Below are 20,965 nucleotides of genomic sequence, written 5' to 3' on the forward strand. Positions count from 1 at the left end.
GCCTCAAAGGTACAATGCCTAATTACCAGCAGGGAGGGTCACTTCACACAGAGATGTGTGTACAGCTTACGGAATTCCCTCAGGTGGACCCAAGTTTCAATAATAGCCAATTAACCAGCACCACACTGAACTCATTTCAGTGAGAATGAGATAGCGGCAAAAATATTCATCAGAATCTTCTAGAAAGCCGCACCGCCGATCACCTAGAAATCCCTTAAGAGCAATAGAGAACGCCAGGATGGAAACAGTAGAAGCCATTTTTTTTTAAGGGTTTCGTTGCGGGTGGAGGGTATCCGTGAGGATTCAATAATCTCCAAACATTACATTTAAACTTCGGTGCTTAACTATGACAGACGCTCTGTCAGTAGGGCAGCATCTCATAGTGAAAACCCTCTTTCTGTGGCGACGAAGCCGCTAAGGCTCTTTCTGTGGCAACGAAGCTTTAAACGAACGCTCACCGCCATACCCATCCGCGGGAAAGCTCCCTCCACCAGCCCATGAAGGCGGAGCTTCAGAGGGCACTCCCGCCACACAGCGCGATCTGCGCCGCTGAGCTTCCTGGGAATTGTAGTTTTAGTTGCCCCATCCATCCCGTACGTTCTAGTCGGTATGGATTGAGCCGGAAAACTACAACTGCCAGAGTGCTCCGTAGTGGCGAGTAGCCGCGGCGGTGACGACTGTGGCGGAGAAGGCCTGGAGGGGCTCTGCGTTCTGGAGTGGCGCTGCTTGGGCCCGTGGCAGGTTGCAGGCTGCTGGTGCTGGGGCTGAAGAGAACGGCGAGTGGGTTCGGCGTTGCCCGTCGGGGTCTCCGCAACGATGAGTGCTGCCAGGGAGTCCCATCCGCACGGGGTGAAGCGTTCAGCCTCCCCAGACGACGATGTAAATAACAATGGCGGAGTGGATGAGGGTTGAGGCCTACTAAAGGCTGGGGTAGGCCGGGAAGGGTGGATTAAGCAAGAGGAAGCGTCTGAGGTGGCCCGAAGGGGGAGGGCCGAGGGGGAGGAACCAGAAGAATGACTGGGAAATGTCTCCCTTCCTTAATTGAGTGTCGGAAGGTTTAAGAGGTCTACACCCTAAGAGCCAGAGACCTGCGTAGGAAGGGGGTTCGAGAAAGGAAGTCCTAAGAGGGTCGAGTAGCTTATTTGGGGGCTGATGAAGCTTCTTTGTCGGGCCTTTCTAGTTAGGATAGGGATGGCAGGATCCTCCCTGTTTGAGGTTTAAAATACTCCTGTGACAATGTCAAGATGTGGTGCACGTTTGGACAGATTTTCCGGCCGTTATTACTTTTGCAATGTACTATAAAGAGTAAACGGAAAACAGTATTGAACCGAATATTGTACCAGGGGAGTAATTTCGTACTGACGCATGGTGGCGAGGTCTAAGATGTTAAGACCTAGAAGCCCATTTTGATTTCAGCCACCTTTCTCCCCCACCCCCCAACCCAAAGCTTGTCAGCTTAAATAGCAAACCATTCCTTAAAGTAATCCATTAAATATTTACTGCTATGCCAGATGTTGGGAATTCAAAAATGAAGGACGGTGCTTGTCCCTAAGTCTTTTTGTATATTTGTCCTGGCTCTTAGCGCAGTGTCATGGAGACTGCAGTAAACGGAAAACTAGGTCCTTCATACAATGAATAAAACGCCTTGGGAACGTTGATTGAGAAATTTTGGGGCGCGGGGGGGCATCGAAATGCCATTTTTAAGGATGATAAAAGGACGACATCTAGTTTTCTTTCAGTTATTGTTTAAAGCACTATTAATTTCTGAACATGTAGAGTTCTTTATTTCTATAGTGCAGTTCAGTGCCTTTCATAATACCTTCCTTGGTGAACCATTAAAAAGCTCATTAAAGACTACTGTTATATATAAGTTGTAGCAAATGAGACGATGTTAAGACCCACCCCACTTTGGATGGGTGGTGGTTGGTGTTAAGACTAGAATACCAAGGTCCTTAAATTAAATTTAGCTCTGCAGAAAGATTAGTAATCAGTAAAGATTTGGGGGTGAATAATTACATAATGAGAGATTTTTTTCATGTGCCATGTTCTTACCTGCTTCTGGCTTTAGATCTTGTTAATATGGCAATCCATTACTTGTCAGGCATTTGTCTAAAGGCATTTGAGTAACCTGGGTGCCATTTTAAAAGCTATTACAGTGTTTTCCTCGTGGTATTTAACTGTGGCACCTGTTTTGCTAGACTCAGAAACAAACAATCTTTTAGCTTAACAGAAAACTCTTGATTTAGGTAATTTAACAAAGTTAAAGGGATTAAGTAATTAACTAACAGCTTCTGTCTGATGGGATCAGTTTAAACTAGATGACCTTTAAGATCTTTTCCAATTTTATAAGCATTGTCAGTTGAAGGAGATGGTTATAGTTGCAATTCAGGATTAGGCCCTGCAACTTTAACAGACTCTAAAAATGATTATGTTGCTAATTTTATGTTAAAGTACAATAGAGTAACTTGTCTTTTGATAGTGATTTTTTTTTAAGTCAGTTTCTTTCAGGTGAGTATTTTACTGGTAATTGGGAGTTATCTTTAAGTACTTCTTTTAAAAATATTTTAAATGCTGTATACAGAATTTTAAAAATATACTTTTGAAATACATACCTAAATTGTAGAAAATCAATTATAATTAAAGTTGTAGTTGGTCATCAATTTCTAATGAGCATCCATTGCATGTAAAAGATAAAGTTTTTTTTTTTTTGCCTACTGACCTCACATATTAAATGGGGGTAACACATTTTGAGAGATATTAAAAGTAGGTATTAAACATGGAATCCAGCTCTAGGAAAATGCTGACAGTGTTAGAAGTAAATTCTAAGAGTTACTAGCATATGTATTCAGGAGGAGGTAAATTGACTGTAATTCTATAGTAAAAGGTTTTAAGGGTAAAGAATTTAAAAATGGTCTCATTGGTTTGAAGAAATGAAAGCTATGTAGGAAGTAGGAGGAGAGGGGAAGTTAATTGTGGTAACTCATGGAGACCCTCTAAGAATCTATCAGGCACCCATGAGCTTTTGAGAATGCAGCATTTGGGCAAGGTACTTGGTGTTGTATGCTAATGTCTTTGAAAGGAAGAACCAGGACTTGATTGGAAAAAACATTAGGATCAGATATTGTAAAGGATAGGATTACTTATGTAAAGACATTGAAGATACTTGCTCTTTTAATAGAAATGGTTCAGAAAAGTTTTGACTTTTAGACAGTTTTGTTTTTACCTTGATTCCATAACTTTTATAACTGTAGTTCATAAAGTACTTCCACGTATTCTGTCCCATTTGATCATGTACAACATGATGTGGAAAGAGCAAAAAACTTAAGGCAAGAGGATCAGAGTAAGCAACTTAAGTTTTTAAGTCCCTTTGCCTCAGTGTTCTTATTTATTAAATGGATTCTTGAGAGAATGGAAGTGAACAGTCGTTTGTAAGTTGTAAAACACTATGCAGTTCTTGGGTTTTGTTATTAAGATAGTCTTTTAAAGAAGTTTCTTAATGTAGATAAGGAATGAAAACTAAGAAATTAAATGCCAGGTCCAGGCTCACAAAGAGCAAGTGATGTAGTGAGAATCAGAACTTAAGCTTCACTAGTACTTTGCCTTTTATTTCTTAACTATGTTCAGCCAGAAATAGTTAAGAACTAACTGGCTTATAAAAAGATATGAGTTGTCAGATAGAAAGTAGAGCTCTGCAAGTTAGGTAGCCAAAATCATGAAAGCATATAAGCTCCCAACCAAAAGGAATTTAAAGGACCATCAGTGAGTGTCCATTGTTGTACAAATACTTTAACTCTCATATCCTCAGAGAAATGGTCACCATCATTTCTTTTATATTCTGTAAATCTGCTACAGATAATTCCCAGAAGAATAAAGACAGCAAAAAAAATTTTATTGAAAATTTTAATATGAATGTAAACATAGCAAACCCAAATTTCTGTTACACAGTTTCCTGATTTTCGTGACATATTTACCCAAAATGATTAGCAGCCTCTGAATACAGCTAACTGCTTGTCAGTTGTGTGTAAAACTGGAACATATAATTTCAGATTTTAAATTTCTAATAGATTTTAGTTTTATTATTGTTTGCAGTTCTAGCATTTGCATCATCAAAATACAATACTTGAAGAATTTAAACCTTTGTGCTCATGATTTTGTGTTGAAAACGGGGGTTGTCATCTTTGCTCCATATTTTTAAACATTTTCATTTTTAGATTATAAACTCAATTACAAAGTTGAATCCAATGAATGTTTTCATTTCCACATTTCTTCCAGTCACCTTTGTATACATATCTGCCTTCAGCACTGTCCAGTTTCAAATGCTATCAAGTAAATTTTGGTTATAAATACCATAAGAGATGAAACAGGCATACATATTTTTAGAAAAACAGGATAGTTCAGGCTCTTATTGCACAGTATTGCAAGATGAAGTCCTCCCTGCTGAATGACTCTTTAGATAAGAGTGCCATATTTTTTTGTCTTTTTTTCTTTCTTTCCTTTTTTTCCTTTGTCTCTTGTTGATTCCTGGGTTGGAGAAAAGTCTTCTAGTGCTTCATCATCCAAAAATTCATAGTCTAAGAGTTTTGCATATACAGTTAATTTTGCCATTGTTAGTTTAGGGTACACTACCTACCATTTTGCATTCATTTTATTCATCTAATAATTGTGAAATGACTGCTGTCAGTTTTCACTTTTTACCCAGTTGCCATTAGGAGTAGAAGTGAAAAATTTTGGACTCTCAACTCTGTCCATGACAGCTAGAAGCACACAACAGAGGAGTGATATCTTGAAAGATGATGCAGTACTTTGGACAACATGAGAAAACTCTTCTACCATTTTTCTATTTTCTTTTTTAGTCATTTTTAGCATAGTTGGCAATAACTAATGAATCATAATGAAATATTTCCTACCTTTGTTTCAAAATGTAGGGAAAAATATGATCACTAGGATTCTGTAATTCTTAGATTTGTAAAAGGGCTCAACTGACCATTTGATAATTATAGGGTAGAATGAGTTTTACTGTTTTTTAAAATAAGTTTTCTGTTCTTCAGAAGACCTTTAGGAAAGAATTGATAAGTCTTAACATATCAATCCTCACAGATAACTAGAACTGCACAAAATAGAAATTGAAAACCTAAAATTGGGTCCATTAGATTCTGATGTTACACTGTTCTTAGAATATCACTAAAGCCCAACTAACAACTGTGGCAGCCTCTGGGTTCAAAATCCTGGGTACTCTAGGGCCCTGCAAGGCTTTAAGGTAGTAGGTCTCACAGTGTGGTTCCCATGTCAACATCAACAGCATCATCTTCACTTAGGAATTTGTTAGAAATGAAATCCTTGAGCCCCACCCCACACTTACTAGATCTAAAATTCCTGGGTTATAGCGTAGTAGTTTGGGTTTTAATACAACCCTCCAGGTGATTCTGATAAATGCAGACTTCTGAGAATTCAGAGCTCTGGCTGCGAAAGAACTAAAGGATTCTGCCTTGAGGTAACAGAAAAGGAGTATATTTAAGTTTGAATATGATGTATGTGCTTAACTTCCTAAACAAAAACAGTGAGCCCTGTTTATAGTTAAAAATGACAGGGAGGGGGGAAAAAAAACTCATTGGGAGTTATGGGTAGACTTTAAATATTTAAGTATTTATTGTGCAAAAAAATTAATTGGCAAATTTCTTTTGCAGCTTGGATCTAGCAATTGGGAAGCAGCAGACTTAGGTAATGAGGAAAGAAAACAAAAGTTCTTGAGACTTATGGGCGCAGGAAAGGTAAGCATCAAACAGTATGTATTTTTTAAAGTCTTTTCTGTGAAAGTAATGCCCTTATTTTGTCTGTTGAGTGACCCAGACAATATATTTGGATCTCATTTTCTTGGTCTGCATTATTACTTTTGGCTTTGGGAAACACAGCTGACCTAACCAAGCACTTAAAATGTATACTATTTCTGAACCACTTATAGGATTCTCAGTGCCACGGGGCAGTAAGGCTTAGAGATTGAACAGAGAAAAACTTTGGTTTGAGGAGATTGCAGTGGAACAAAGTTTATGATTGGCTATCTGTTAGCCTAATGATTTAATAGAAGGTATTTCTGGGGAGACCAAATGGTAGTCCTTTCATATTTTATAGCTCTTGCCAGCCTTTGACGTAGTAACCAAGCTTTTATCAAAAATTTAATTTTTAAAAAAATTTTTATTAATGTTTATTCATTTATTTTGAGAGAGAGAGTGCAAGCAGGGGAGGAGTAGAGAGGAGAGAGAGAATCCCAAACAGACTCTGCATTGTCAGCTCAGAACCTGATGTGGAGCCTGATGTGGAGCTCTATCTCATGAACTAAGATCATGACCTGAACTGAAATCAAGAGTCAAGACGCGCAACTGAGTGAACCACCAGGTGCCCCCAAAACTTAATTTTTAGAATTTTCAGTATATTTTGAAATCCCTTTCAGTTTCATTATCACAGTAGGAAATACAAGCCATGGGTGCCAGGAAAACATTAGTGGAGAAAATATCCTCTTGTTCCTAGCAATAATTTTTACATGCAAATACAGGTATCTCTAGGTATTTATTTTGTATAAGCAAGTAAATTTATTTTCCTAACATTGTCCCAAAAATCTTTGTGCAAACCAAATGTGGATAAAATAAGAAAACTTTTCTCTTTTAAGCTTGTCAACAGGGCGCCTGGGTGGCTCAGTCGGTTAAGTTCGTCAAAACTAAATTCTGCGCTTTGTCTTTATTCATACAGGGATTCATTCATATATTTTACCAACAATTTTTTTTAATCCCCTCATTGTTGATGGACACTTGGGGTTTTCCACTCTTTGGCTCTTATGAATGGTACTGCTGTGGACCTTTGTCTACAGGTCTGTGTGTGGACACACATTTTTATCTTACTCGTTAACCAACAATTATTGGCTGTCTACTCTGTGCCAGGTACTGTATACTAGGTCTTGGATCACATAGATCATTAACACATGTTTGGAGCCTTCATGTAGAGGAAACCAGATAATGTAGAATTATAATTGCTGTGAAAGAACTATGCGCATAGTGCTGTGAATCAGCAGACAAGGGTAGCCAACTGCCTCAATGGTACAAGAAAGCATTCCAGAAATAGAATTGGTAAAACGAAGAGGAGTTAGCCAGACTAGAACAATGGGGTTCAGGGTAGGGAGACATCATGCAACACAGTAAGACCTAAATAAGGATTCATTTGTATAATATCTCATTAATTCAGATTTCCCAACAATTTTGTAATTTATTGGGCTGCCTGGGTGGCTCAGTTGGTAAAGCATCCAACTCTTGATTTTGGCTTAGGTCGTGATCTCACGGTTCATGAGCTCAAACTCCACATTGGGCTCTGTGCTGATGGTGCAGAACCTTCTTTAGATGCTGTCTCCCTCTCTGTGCCCCTCCCCCACTCACATGTATGCTCCCTCCTCAAAAATAAACATTAAAAATTTTTTAATCTGTAATTTATCCTAGAAAGTAGTGTGAAGTTACTCTTGATTCACACAAATAAAATATTTGCTAAGAGTATGTAAAGTAATAATTTAGGGGGCATACTCAACCTAGTAGAATGAAAACTCTTTAAGTATTTAGGAAGAATCCCCTAACATAAAGTGTATGAAATTTAGCTACCAGTAGTCAAATATATCTCATTAAAATTGGGGTTGGGGGGGGGGGGAGAACAAATCAAACAATTAAGAAGAAGAAATTTGGCTACTAGTAATTCATTTCTTTAGCATATGTTAAATTCTTCCTAGAAAGGGCAAGATTGTAGCTTTGATCTTTTATATAGACTGTTTAGATTTATTCTGTTTTGTGGCCACCGAGTATATTTATATTCCTAAGCCTAGCCAGCTACCATGAGTATTTTACTGGTCAGAGGGAGAACCAACTGAAAGTATAAATAGACCAGTGCACTGCTGTCCTCATCCTCAAATAACTTGATGCATTATATATTTTCAAATCTTGTTAATGGGGTGTCTTCTGCAATCTAAAGAAGCAGTATATTGAGTCATTGATCTATATGAACTATAAAGAGTGGGTTGTAACTGGTAATTGAGAGTAATTATGTAGCCTGATAATTAGTAATGTTGAATCAGGATTTATTTTTATGTTTTATAGAATTAGATTATTTTAAATTCTGTTCTTTTTGACAGTTTAAGATAGGGTATTTATTGTAGTCAAATAATGGCTGGATATTTGATTGTGATATAGTGATTATTTTTATTTTGTATACTTTTTGTTTATTATAAGTCTGTCAGTTACTTCATTTTTATCTAGCTAAATAATTTCATTTGTTTTCTCCCTGTGAGATGTGCCTGAGGATCAGAAAGAGGAGGTGGGAGAGTTAAAGCAACGCATTAATTGGCCTTTTAGGAACAAAAATGTTTATATCGACTCAATTTTTTAGTTTTCTATCCTATTTGAAATTCCAGCATGATCTCAACATACTCTCTACTTCCTTTCTCTGCTCTGTGTATTTGTTTTAATGACACAAGCTTCTAACGTACTATATATTTGCTTATTGATTTCATTTCCCTTCCTTATCTCTACCTTTGCTAGAATGTAAGTTCTATAAAGCTATGGATCTCAATTTGGTTCTTTTTCTTTGCTGTATCCCAGAAGCCTGGAACAGTGTTGGGCACATAGTAGACACTCATTAATTATTTTAAATTAGTGGTCTCAAATTCTAGTATATTTTCTACTTTCTTACAGAAAGAACATACTGGACGTCTTGTTATAGGCGATCACAAATCAACATCTCACTTCCGAACAGGTAAGAAAGTAAAATATAATTTAAGAGGTAATGCTATATTTGGAATATGAAATATTTGTATGTATTTCAGGATATTCTGACTTGTATAATTGTATTCGTGGTTAAAATATTAGAATTGGAAATGTATATGTAAACGTGTATATCATGTAATAATTAGCATATACTTTAGTTTTTAAATATTTGAGAGTATATATCAATGATATTCTAACTAAGAAACTTTTTTCTGTCTTCATTTTTACTGATTTATAACATTTTAATTATAGTGAGGTTTTATGACTCATAATGCCAATTACGGTATGTATTGAATTTATGTATTTTATTTTATAAATTATTTAACGTATGGTGTTCTAGTTGGTATATTAAACTGGTTTTGAACTTATTCACTAAGTTTTATTTTGAAATCCTTAAAGAATATAAACTTGTTGCAAAGCCTGAAGAAATTAACTTTTAATTTTAGATAAAAAACCTTTCAAGTAAAAGCCGAAAATGAAGAGTTTGGATTTGAATTCAGGCTGCTAGCAAATGAAATTTTCTCCTACTTAAAATTGACCCTAATCTTGGACATTATTAATAACAGGGCATAATGATCTGGATCATATTTAACAAATCTTCTAGTTAAGTTATTTAAATTCACCTTATACTGACCTAGAATATGTAGCACATTTTTGAAAATTAATAGGTGTTTCATTTTTCTAATGTTAAACAATTATTTTAAATTGATTTGCATTGGTAGAAAAGGCAAAAAGAATCCCTGAGCTTGGCAGAATGGAAAACTATTTAACTGCTGCATTTATTCTTTAAAACTGTAGAATTTATGAATAAAAATAATGCAGACACTACCATTTATGATTAAAGTGAAATTTCTCATTTACAAATTAAAATGGCATACTCACAAAGCTTTGATGGCATTAGTAATGCTCTAGTTCTTGAGTAGTAAGTTCATAGTTTAGTATACTGCTTCATAATTTACATAAGCCACAGTATATATAAAAATAATGCATCAAATGGTATGTAATAACAGAATTTTAAAGGAATTTATGTTGCTTCAGTAAACTGATATGTAAGAAAGTAGAGCCATTACAGTGTCATTTTACTTATCCATTCTCTGAACAGAGTTGCCTGCCTTTTCATTGTTTCTGTTCAAAGACAGAAGCTTTTGTTTGTTGGTGGTTTTTTGAATGTGGGAGAAAACTCTAACTTTCAAGAGAACGGTTATTTATTATACTATAAATAAACTATAAAACATCTAAGGCCCAAAGTTGTTAGTAATTAGTATTTACAGTATCTGAACTTCAGTTTTGAGACTGTGGGTCTGGGTTTAAGTTCTCACATAAAAAAATATAAGTTCTTCATCTTTTATAAACACTTGTAGTTTAGAGGGTTGGTTACTAAAGAAGTAATCATAAATACATCTTTCAATTATTTTATGCCTGTTAGGTAACTACGTATGGTATAGAGAAACCTATCCACAAAATTCATTATAAAATTAGTCACAGAGAAATCAGCCCTGAATATAATAGCATCTGTAATATGGGTTTTTTGTGTAATCAAATGTTTTTATTAATTTGACTGAAACATAACCAAAGTACACTGGACATGCAGGGGAAGAAGACAAGAAAATTAATGAAGAACTGGAGTCTCAATATCAGCAAAGTATGGACAGTAAATTATCAGGAAGATATCGACGACATTGTGGACTTGGCTTCAGTGAGGTAGTAATTAACATTTTCTTTAAATGGGAAGATAATTTCTAAATTGATATCTTTATATCTGTTAGGTTACTCTAGCAATTAAAAATCCTATGTAGAGGGGTGCCTGGGTGGCTCAGACGGTTGAGCATCCGACTTCAGCTCAGGTCATGATCTCACAGTTCGTGGGTTCGAGCCCCGCGTCAGGCTCTGTGCTGACTGCTCGGAGCCTGGAGCCTGCCTCTGATTCTGTGTCTCCCTCTCTCTTTGCCCCTCCCCTGCTCACGCTCTGTCTCTCTCTGTCTCTCGAAAATAAATAAGTGTAAAAAAATTTTTGGAAAAAAAAAAAAAGAATCCTATGTAGAAAGCTTTCTTTATACAGTTACTTAATTTTCTGTATGCCCAAACAGGTCTGTAGATAATGGGAAGAGATACTTTTGTGAGTTTTACAGATGTTTTCTGATAGAAGCTTACTGTAAATTCTACTTAGATACATCAGGGCATATCTTTAATAAGCATGAACAACATACAGGTTAGGGGAAGTATTTCCTGTAAATACTAGTTTAGGAGATTCTTTCTCTTTTTTTTTTTTTTTTTCAATGTTTATTCATTTTTGAGAGAGAGACACACAGTGTAAGAATATGAAGCAGGCTCCAGGCTCTGAGCTTTCAGCACAGAGCCCAAAGCAGGGCTTAAACCCACAAGCTGTGAGATCATGACCGGAGTCAAAGTTGGACACTTAACCAACTGAGCCACCCACGTGCCCCTCTTTCTCTATTTTCCATGATCCTTATTCATAATATAACTACCGGTTAACTACTCCAAAGTAATATCATACATAAAACATTGATAACTTTTCCACATTTCCATGAGTCAGTGGTTAACTTGCCTTATTTACTTCAAAAAATATATATTGTTTCAGGAAGATATAGTAGCTTTCAAACTAGAGGGAGGGGAGCAGGTGAGTGGTCTTCAGAGCTGTTTCTTTTTTTCTCTTTTTTTTTTTTTTTTTTTTTTTTTTGAGAGAGAGCAGGAATCCTTGCCCAAGCAGGTTCCGTGCCCAATGGAGAGCCCAATGCGGGGTTTGATCTCCCGACTCTGAGATGATGACCTGAGCCAAAATCAATAGTTGGACGTTTAACTGACTGAGCCACTCAGGCCCTCCGTTCAAAGCTGTTTCTTAGAACAAAATCCTGGTTAAGTCCTAATACGTAAAACATGACAATGCTGGAGTCCTCAGGTCTTCGCTTGGCAGCTCTTGATCATAATAGCAGTCTTAAAACTTGATTGTAATGGCTAGGGAGGGAGCTGTTTTAAGACTGTGACAAAAATTAGGGTCTTTCTCAGTTTTTTGTCCTGGGTAATCGTATTTAAGAAGAGCCTTTTGGTTGATGTTTATAGGTAGAAGATCATGATGGAGAAGGTGATGTGGCTGGAGATGATGATGATGATGATGATTCACCTGATCCTGAAAGTCCAGATGACTCTGAAAGTGATTCAGAGTCAGAGAAAGAAGAATCTGCTGAAGAACTCCAAGCTACTGAGCACCCTGATGAAGTGGAGGATCCCAAAAACAAAAAAGATGCAAAAAGCAACTATAAAATGATGTTTGTTAAATCCAGTGGTTCATAACTCCCAAACACTTAGTCTTTGTATTAAAAGTAAGCCTTATTGTTATAATGCACAGTGGAGGACTGCTTATAGAGCACAGACCTTTGTATTATAATTTTTAAAAAGGCCCTTTTAAATAATTACAAAGAGTGTTTGCTTTCAGATGCCATGGATTACACTTTTATGGGCATGACTATTAACCATTTTTGTAAAGAGTAAGAGTTGTATAAAATAAGAAATAAATACAATACTCAATTTCTTTTCATGTTAGCATCATCAAACCTCTAATCTCACCTTTTTACCCCTTCAGATAGTTACGGGGGAGACACTTTTGTGGTAGCTGTTTCATCTTTTTTGTTCCTTCATATTTTTCTCTTATAAGAAGTTTATCTGATACTGTAATGTGTTCATGAAAAATATTCAGTTATCATACTTTGTTATAGTAGAACTATTCATCATGGATATTTCTGCTGCCAATAACAGTCTAAATTGTTTGCAAAAGATTAGGTACTTAGTTTACTCTTCCTGATTCAGCTCTACTCTTTTGGACCAAAGCAACATGAGAGCAAATACTTTCACACTGGTTAAGATGGAGTTGCAACTATCATACATTTTGGAATGCTATGATCCCAAGCAGTCTTTATATAATTTGAATTACATTGTATGTTAGATTTTTGATAAATTTGGCCAATTTTTACAGAAGAAATTATTTCTCTGATTATTTGGTCCTGTTTAGGAATATGTAAAACTGGATTTTTTTTTTATGGTAATATGTGACCAAAGTTAATTTTCTTCCTAAGCCCTCAATAAAGAAAAGCAGTTTCCCATATTTGGTTTGTGATACCTTTATCCTCATTATCTAAAAATGAGGAATAGGCTTATTGAAGAACCTGAAACAAATTCTCTTCATTTTATCCCAATACTATTACCTCGATTATCAAATTACTGGAAAGTAGTATTGCTTTCTGATTTTATTGCTGCTTCTGTGGGAGTAAGAGAAGAAACCTCTGACTGGTGTTATGTGGTTGATCTGTATAGCAGACTGACAAACTGCATTATGGGCTAGTCAATGATCTTTGAATAATTGGGTCCAAATGTTTCTAAGTAACATGTTCAAAGGCTTGAGTAAAATCTGTCTGGTGAATTTTTATATATCTAGATATTTAAGTATGTGTTGGATGTGCTGGATTAAAAAAAAATTCCTATGTCACTTTGAAATTTAAAATATTAGGAGTGTAAGCAACTAGAACAGGTGATAACTGGTTTATATAATCTGTTCATACATCAGATCCCCAACATTTGGCTTTTGATTTTACTTAGTTCTTATATTGTTTTATAATAGGTGCTACCCTGCAGAGTGAAATATCAAGTCAGTGGGTAGTGGAGAGGATATATGGCATTTAATAGATACTTGGTTTGAATACATTTCGCTTTATTCAAATTTCAATTGGCCACAGATTTTTTAAGTTTGAGTGCAAGAGCAAGAGTGAGCGTGTGAATGGGGGAGGGGCAGAAAGAGGGAGAGAGAATCCCAAGCAGGTTCCACACTATGAGCACAAAGCCTGATGCAGGACTCGAACTCAGGACCTGAGCCAAATCAAGAGTCGAATGCTTAACCAACTAAACCACCCAGGCGTCCCTGCCACAGATTTTCAAATATCTAGTTTCTAGGGTTGCTTATTACAACTAAAGTAGTAAATGAAGGCTGACTTATGTTTAAGAATGGAAAAGGGAGAAATCAGGATTACGTTTTAAAAAGTATTTTCATCAACTTACTGTTTAAATATACTGGGTTAAGTCGTGATTCTTAATATGTAAACAGAAGAACCTTCCTCTAAAATAACTACACTGGAAGACCTTGTCCAAGTAGGGAAGTTCTTATTCCAATTCATATATTATTGCACATTTACATAATTCAGGGTTGGAATAAATTTAGGACACCATATGGCCTAGTGTCCCTGCAGCATGTTAAACATCGTGGCTATCTTTTAAGCATGAACATCAGGGTTGTGTTTTTTTCTCCCCTGAATTTAATAAATTCGGGGGTGGGGGGGACATTAAAGGAAGACAGATGCCATGCCATCTTGATATTCCTACTAAAGTATGAGGTGGGAAAATAACATTATTTTTGTGCGATGAAAGACTATTCAAAAGTTTAATGACAAATTGCCCTGTCATAACTTCTTACCTGAAATACACTTCTGAGTGTTTATTACGCCAATGACTTAGTCTTTTTATTGAAATGTTTTTCAGGAACACAATTTCCAATTTTGTGTGTATTAATAGGTAAAAAGTCCTCAAATCCGTAATTTTTTTTTTTTTTTTTTTTTTTTTTGGGACAGAGAGAGACAGAGCATGAACGGGGGAGGGGCAGAGAGAGAGGGAGACACAGAATCGGAAACAGGCTCCAGGCTCCGAGCCATCAGCCCAGAGCCCGACGCGGGGCTCGAACTCACGGACCGCGAGATCGTGACCTGGCTGAAGTCGGACGCTTAACCGACTGCGCCACCCAGGCGCCCCTCAAATCCGTAATTTTTAAACCTGGAAGAAAGGAAGTTACAGAAGAGAGTCTGAAGTGATTGTTTTTCTGATGAAACAATAGTTTGAGAACAGAAAGGTCACGTTCTTCGAGTAAATCTTGAAATATTTTCAACTACCTGGTTAAACTTGAATGACCACTTCTTACAGAGCTTTGGTTCCATTACTTTGTCTCCACAACAACCATATCCTGGATGTTTCCAATATTTATAAACAACTTTACCTCTGAAGTCACTAATTTAGAAATTACCTCTGATCATGATAGTTCTGTTCCTTTACACTTGTTCAAATTAGGTCATTGTCATTCATAAGCTCTGTCTAGATTTTTAATTGGTCTATCAATTCAATATCGTTAAGAGTATCCTAAATGATCTCCAGTCATACCTTCCTGGAAAATCCTATCCCTAGATATATCCAGCCCTCTATGGATTATTTCTGGAGAAGAACAACTGTACAAACCAGTATTACTAAAGCGTTAGTGGCATCAACGCTGCATGTTATCAATACTGTTTAGTCAACTCTTCTCCCATTTTCTTAATGATTGTTTAAAACCTTTATTCATAAACTTGTGACCCTCTCTTTTCTCCTTCATTCTTAACATGTCCTTCCTTGCCTTCTAGCTTACATAAGAAATAGATTTTATCAGGCAAAAATTCCTAGAAGTTTCACCTTCTAAGTTCACAACCATGGAAAAGGTCCACTCCTTTAGGTCACAGCCTAGCTCTACCACCATAGTGAATACGCTGAGTGACCTTGGGCATAACTAGACCTCTCTGGATCTCCTTTCCCTGTCTGTTAAATGAGGATAGCAATAGCAACTACCTTCCATGTTACTGTGAGAATCTGATAAAACACATTAAATGCTTTTTCACACTGGGAGGTATTCAGTGCTCAATAAATACTAGCTATAGTTAATTCTTTGCATCTTCTTGTGAACCTAATACTTTTAATTTTCCTTGAGTCTTCAATCTCTCAGTCTATTGTCCCGTTTTTGTCAATATCTGTACCCCCCCCCCCAGTATTACATATCTTAAAAATAATTGTTCCTAGATGATACTTAGGCTTTTGTGATCCTATCTCATGCCTTCCACATCCAATTTTAATAACTTGCTTCTTTTACTGTCTTCCTGCCATTCTCTCCCTCCTCAATTCATTTCAGTGTGGTTTCTACCCAACCTTGGCACGATTTCTTTGAAAACTACTTTCATCAAATCAATAATTCTCATTTTCCTAAAATGTATTTTTCAGTTAATTCCTTTCTTGACCTGTTAGCAGTATTTGGCATTGTTAACTAGCAGTCTTCAGATGAATATCCACTTCTGGGGTACATGAAGGGGTTCAACAGAATCACTTTTTATACATCCACATGTTCCTGTTCCTAAATTGACCTCCCTGAAATCTACCTCTCCTTTCCAGTAGAGGAAAGACTTTCCAGTAGAGGTAGACTTTCCAGTAGAGGAAAGAAAGGACATACCTCTCCACCATTCCAAACCTCACAGTGTTTAATCTTCCTTCCTAGTGGGTAGTCTTTCAAGGCTCCAAACAAAGGGACAATTTGAAATATTGTTGATACTGAAGTCTGAATGGAAGTCAGGTAGTTTCCAGTTCTATGCCTTCAATAAAATTAGTAGAGCGTTAAAGTGAATTGTCAGCTGATATACTAGAAATGCATTTTGATGAAAGATCACATGATGTTTGACCTAGATTCCAAGAGTTCAGAGGATTGAGTTTCTAAAAGTTTCTAAAACCTATTACTGATTCTTCATATGAGCGGGGTTTCTCAGTGCTTTCATCTATAAAAATAGAAAATGGAAATTTTCTCCTTTAGGAATTCCCAATTATGTGCATGTTGCATCTCCTATCTCCACGTCATTTTTCTTTATTTTTAATCCCTGTTTTGTATTCTCCCTTATTGTGAGTGGAGCACTGTATATTCATTCTATCATTCCAATTTTATATTCATCTTTGTGAATTGTAATTTTTTCCTGAGTTCTGTCAGTTCACATTTCATTCTTTGTTGTTTCATCATATCCTCTTGTATTTCTGATGTCTGCTCTTATTTTATAGAGATAAGGTTATCATGAAATCTTTGATCATAATTCTCAACTACTTTGAGGCAATTTTTTTTTTTTTTTTTTTGGTGCTCTTCATCTATTGTCTATTTTTCTTGATCTTTTCCTCTCTATTGTAATATCCTCATACAATGCCTGTGCTCGTTCCTTTTTATTGTTTTATCAACTGCAAATATTTACTGACCACCTACTATGTGTCAGGCATTGTTCTAGCCACTGGGAGTACAGTGGTGAACAAAACCAGTCCCCACTTTAATGAGGCTTACATTCTGGTGGAGGGGTGACACAATAAACATATCAAATGGGATAAATATTTTTAAAAAAACAGGATAAAGGGATGTAGTGAAAGTAATTGAATAAGCTAGGGGCCACAAAGAGTTGTGGGATGAGTTCAAAGACAGCAGTAAGGAATAAGATCATCAGGCCATGGTATGAACTTTGGATTTTATCTGAGAAGATATTGGAGAGAGTTTTTGATTAGAGTGACATGATCTAATGTAGCTTAAGCAGCTGTGTTTGAAAGAAATACTATAATCAAATGTTAAAATTGAGAACACATTATGAAATCACTGCAGTATTCTAGGTGTGCACAGGAACTTAGACTAGGGTGGTAATGGTGGAAGTAATGAGAAATCAATTTTGGGTATATTTTGAAAGTAGAGTCATCAGTATTTGTCAGAAGACTGGATATAGCATGTGAGAGGGGTCAAGAATGATTTCCTGGAAGAATGGAATTTGTTTACCTACATGAGGAAAACTGATGACTCATTTTTAAATTAAGTTCTTCCCAGGTATTTGTAGGATTTTCATATGGACAAGGGGACAAGCTAGCAGATTTTTTTTTCCATGATCCAGAGTTATATGTATGTGAACCCTTCTAGCCCTGCCAGTGAAGATCATATACTACAGGAGGGAGTTCTTCTCTTTCCTGCCACTCTAACAGACTGCTCCTGCAAATAGCCTTGCCTTGGAGAAGACACTAGCTAGGTTTCTAGGATCCTTCAGAAGCAAACATTCTCCTGTATTCCCATTCGATATTCACTGCTTTTTCAACTCTTTCACCCATCTGAGAATTACAAGTTTCAGATGTCTCCTAGGTTTGTTGAAGCTGGAGTTTGCAGTTCCATTTCTCATTCTCCTTATTGCTTTTGGGTGATTTCCAAAAGAAGAAGAAATGACCCCAAACTGGAAGTCATTAACTTATCACACTCAAATTATTGCTTCAACCCCTCTCCCCCTAGTTTGATTTCGGGACTTCAGCTCCCTACCCCACTCTCAGAAATTACTTCTGGCACAGGATAAATCAGAGGAACACCTGTATGCTGCCCACAAGGTATGCCCCCAACAGATACCCAACAATGCCTTCCCTGTTCTTTCCATCTCCCCAAACTGTTGCTCACTGCCCTCAAAGCTGCTTCAAGGAGCCTAACTTGCTCTGCTGAGAATAGTATTTCTTATGCCATTACCAGTACCAAGATGTTGTCTCCTAAGGCTGAATTCAAATGGAGACACTCTGCCTGCTTCAAATTATGTGAAGCCATTTCCAAAAGAATTGTTATATTAGAAGTAAAAGATCAGTCCTGAAAACTGAGGCTTACAGTTAAGTAGTAAACATGAAACTTAGCTTCAAGCTTCCAAACAGGAAGCCTTTCCTTTCAACGCCAAAGGAAAACACGCAACTCATTATAACCCATGGTCTCTAGTTAAACTGGTTATGTGCTTTTATAAACCAGACTACTAGTATTTAAGTTCCAAATGGAACTTTATTTTATATTATATTTTATTTATTTTCTATCCTTTAAAAGATATTATTTTACAGAGAGAGAGCATCAGCAAAGGGGCAGATGGAGAGAGAGAATCCCAAGCAGGCTCGACACCTAGTGCATTACTCAAAGCAGGGCCTGATTCCATGACCCTGGGATCATGACCTCAGCTGAAATCAAGAGTCAGTTGCCCAACCAACCAAGCCACCCAGGTGCCCCAAGTTCTAAGTGGAACTTCACCATGTGGGTCTTTCTTGTCTGGAGTATTATCCTTACACCAGTTGTTTTCAACCAGGAGGGATTTACCTCCCACAGAATATTTGGCAATGTGTAAAGATATTTTTGTTTATTGCTACTGGGAGGTGATACTAATATTTAGTGGGTAGAGATTAGGGATGCTGCTACACATCTTATAATGCACAGGACAGACCTCCACAACAAAGAATTACCTGGCCAAATATCAGTGTTGAGATGGAGAAACACTACCCTTAAACCCAGGTAAGACAGGCTTCTGTTTTGGGGCCATGTCTTAGAGGGCCCTGCATATCACAAATACATATTTATCAGAGAGCATGTAGGTGCCTTTATCACACGGAACCTGCCACTGAGGGCTGGCATAGTGCAGCCTAAAACCTTAAATGTTTAACCTTGTGATTAGAAAATCCTCCACATACTTTGCCTTTTGTCCTTAAAACAAAAGATGACTATGTCCAAATTCCATGATGGTTTGTGGGTTTTGCCACTGCTAATGTCAGATGCTGTCCTGTACTTCAGAGTACAGGAGATTTGAGTGGCAAAAGCATTTCAGTAAGAGAAAGACTTATTGATTTGTCAAATCCTTCTCTTGCATAATGAGGTATTGTTTCCTAGCAGGGAAATAAGAGTAAAAAGAGCTAGCATTCATGCAATTGTATAAGTCCCTTAATGAGAAAATAGAATATGGAAAAATCAACTTTTAAAGAGATAAAAGAATCTCCCCAAACTAACAAAAGATATCCATTCACAGATTTGAGATCTCTGAATTCCAAAGTGGATAAGACAAACTCACATCTAGACATGTTCTAGTAAAAGTGCTGTGAGCCAAAAAGACAAAAAGTAAAGCACAGAGAAGAAAAGACACATTATCTTTAAGATTCCAAAAATAAGCTAGTTGACTTTTCAACATAAATAAAAGCAGCTGGAATGCAATGTAATGATACCTTCAAAACGCTGGCAAAAAAAAAAAAAAAAAAAAAAAAAATCCACCAACTTAGAATCTTATCCCCAGTGAAAATACCCTTCAAGGGTAAAGGTAAAGAAATTTGTGTTGGCCAACCCACACAGGGATTCTGGTCATTGAGAGAAAGGAAGCACACTCAGTGATTTCCATATTCAACCCCGCTTTCTCCCTGAGGTCATTTTCCAACCACAGTAAAGGAAATGAGCGTAAACAGAAGTAGCAGACTCACTGGGTGGAAGAAACAGAGACCAGCATTCAAGGCTGTCAAAGAGATTGGGATTTGGAAGGATGAGTATTGGAGATGGGGGAGCTGTAGAGCCCCAAATCTATACAAAGCCATTTCCCTAGGTCCTTGGCTGACTCCTGCAGTGCACACGAACAGGGAGAGACTAAGGGAGTCTATCAAAGAACAATTGCTTGAAGACTAAAAGCTAAAGAGCTGGTCAGGCTCTCAGCCACAATTATTGAAATGGAATGCACCTTGAGGGGAAAATGGTACCAAATGCCTACCTCATGCTTCCTACCTTTCCTCTGGATCTTGGTTCCATACAGAAATCTAACAGCTCTCCAGTGCTTCAAATATGTTTTGTTTTGTTTTGTTTTGTTTGTACTTTAGCCTCTTTTTCTATTTGTTTGCAGAGGGAAAGTTGATTCACATCTACTTTGTCCACCATTGCTAGAAGCAGAATTCTTTCTTTCTATAAAACATTTGGAAAGAAAAATTTAAAGGCCCAATAAATGAGGGAATATATCATGTTCATGGATTAGGATACTCAACATTACAAAGATGATACAATTCTCCCTAAAGTAATTTACGTGTAATTCATTTTCAATAGGAAAAAAAATCCATTTGCGGGTGGGGGGTGAAACTTGGCAAGTTGATTCTAAAATTTATAAGGAAATTCAAAAGACCAAAAATAGGACAGACATTTGTGAAGAATAAACAAGACACCTTGCTTCTCTGAGTATCAACACTTACTATGAAGCTCCAGTAATTAAAATAGTGTGATATAATGATACACAAATAGAAAGTGGAATAAAAAAAAAGAGCCCAGCAATAGATTCACACACACACAAACACTAAATTTATGAAAAAGGTGGCACAGTACAGCAGTAAGAAATAATAGATTCTTTAATAATTTGAATATCTACATAGAAAAATGAAACCTGATGTCCACTTCATATCTTAAAAAACAATTCCAGTGGATTGTAGATCTGTAAAAGGTAAAACAATAAAGCTCTTAGAAAATACTATAGAAAAAATAATTATAGGAGAACATTTTTATGATTTAGTAT

General features: G+C 36.7%; 1 protein-coding gene across 1 annotated transcript; it reads left to right on the forward strand.

Annotated features, from left to right (window-relative positions):
* Window positions 1-686: 686 nt before the first annotated feature.
* CD1H11orf58 (chromosome D1 C11orf58 homolog) lies at window positions 687-12,906 on the forward strand. The gene is made up of 5 exons (XM_042907316.1): window positions 687-879; window positions 5,685-5,768; window positions 8,718-8,778; window positions 10,381-10,490; window positions 11,868-12,906. The coding sequence occupies exons 1-5, from the start codon at window positions 817-819 to the stop codon at window positions 12,096-12,098; spliced, it is 549 nt and encodes a 182-aa protein (XP_042763250.1). The 5' UTR covers window positions 687-816; the 3' UTR covers window positions 12,099-12,906.
* The last annotated feature ends 8,059 nt before the right edge of the window (window positions 12,907-20,965 follow it).

The sequence above is a fragment of the Panthera leo genome, chromosome D1, assembly GCF_018350215.1.
Source record: "Panthera leo isolate Ple1 chromosome D1, P.leo_Ple1_pat1.1, whole genome shotgun sequence".
Taxonomy (NCBI): domain Eukaryota; kingdom Metazoa; phylum Chordata; class Mammalia; order Carnivora; family Felidae; genus Panthera; species Panthera leo.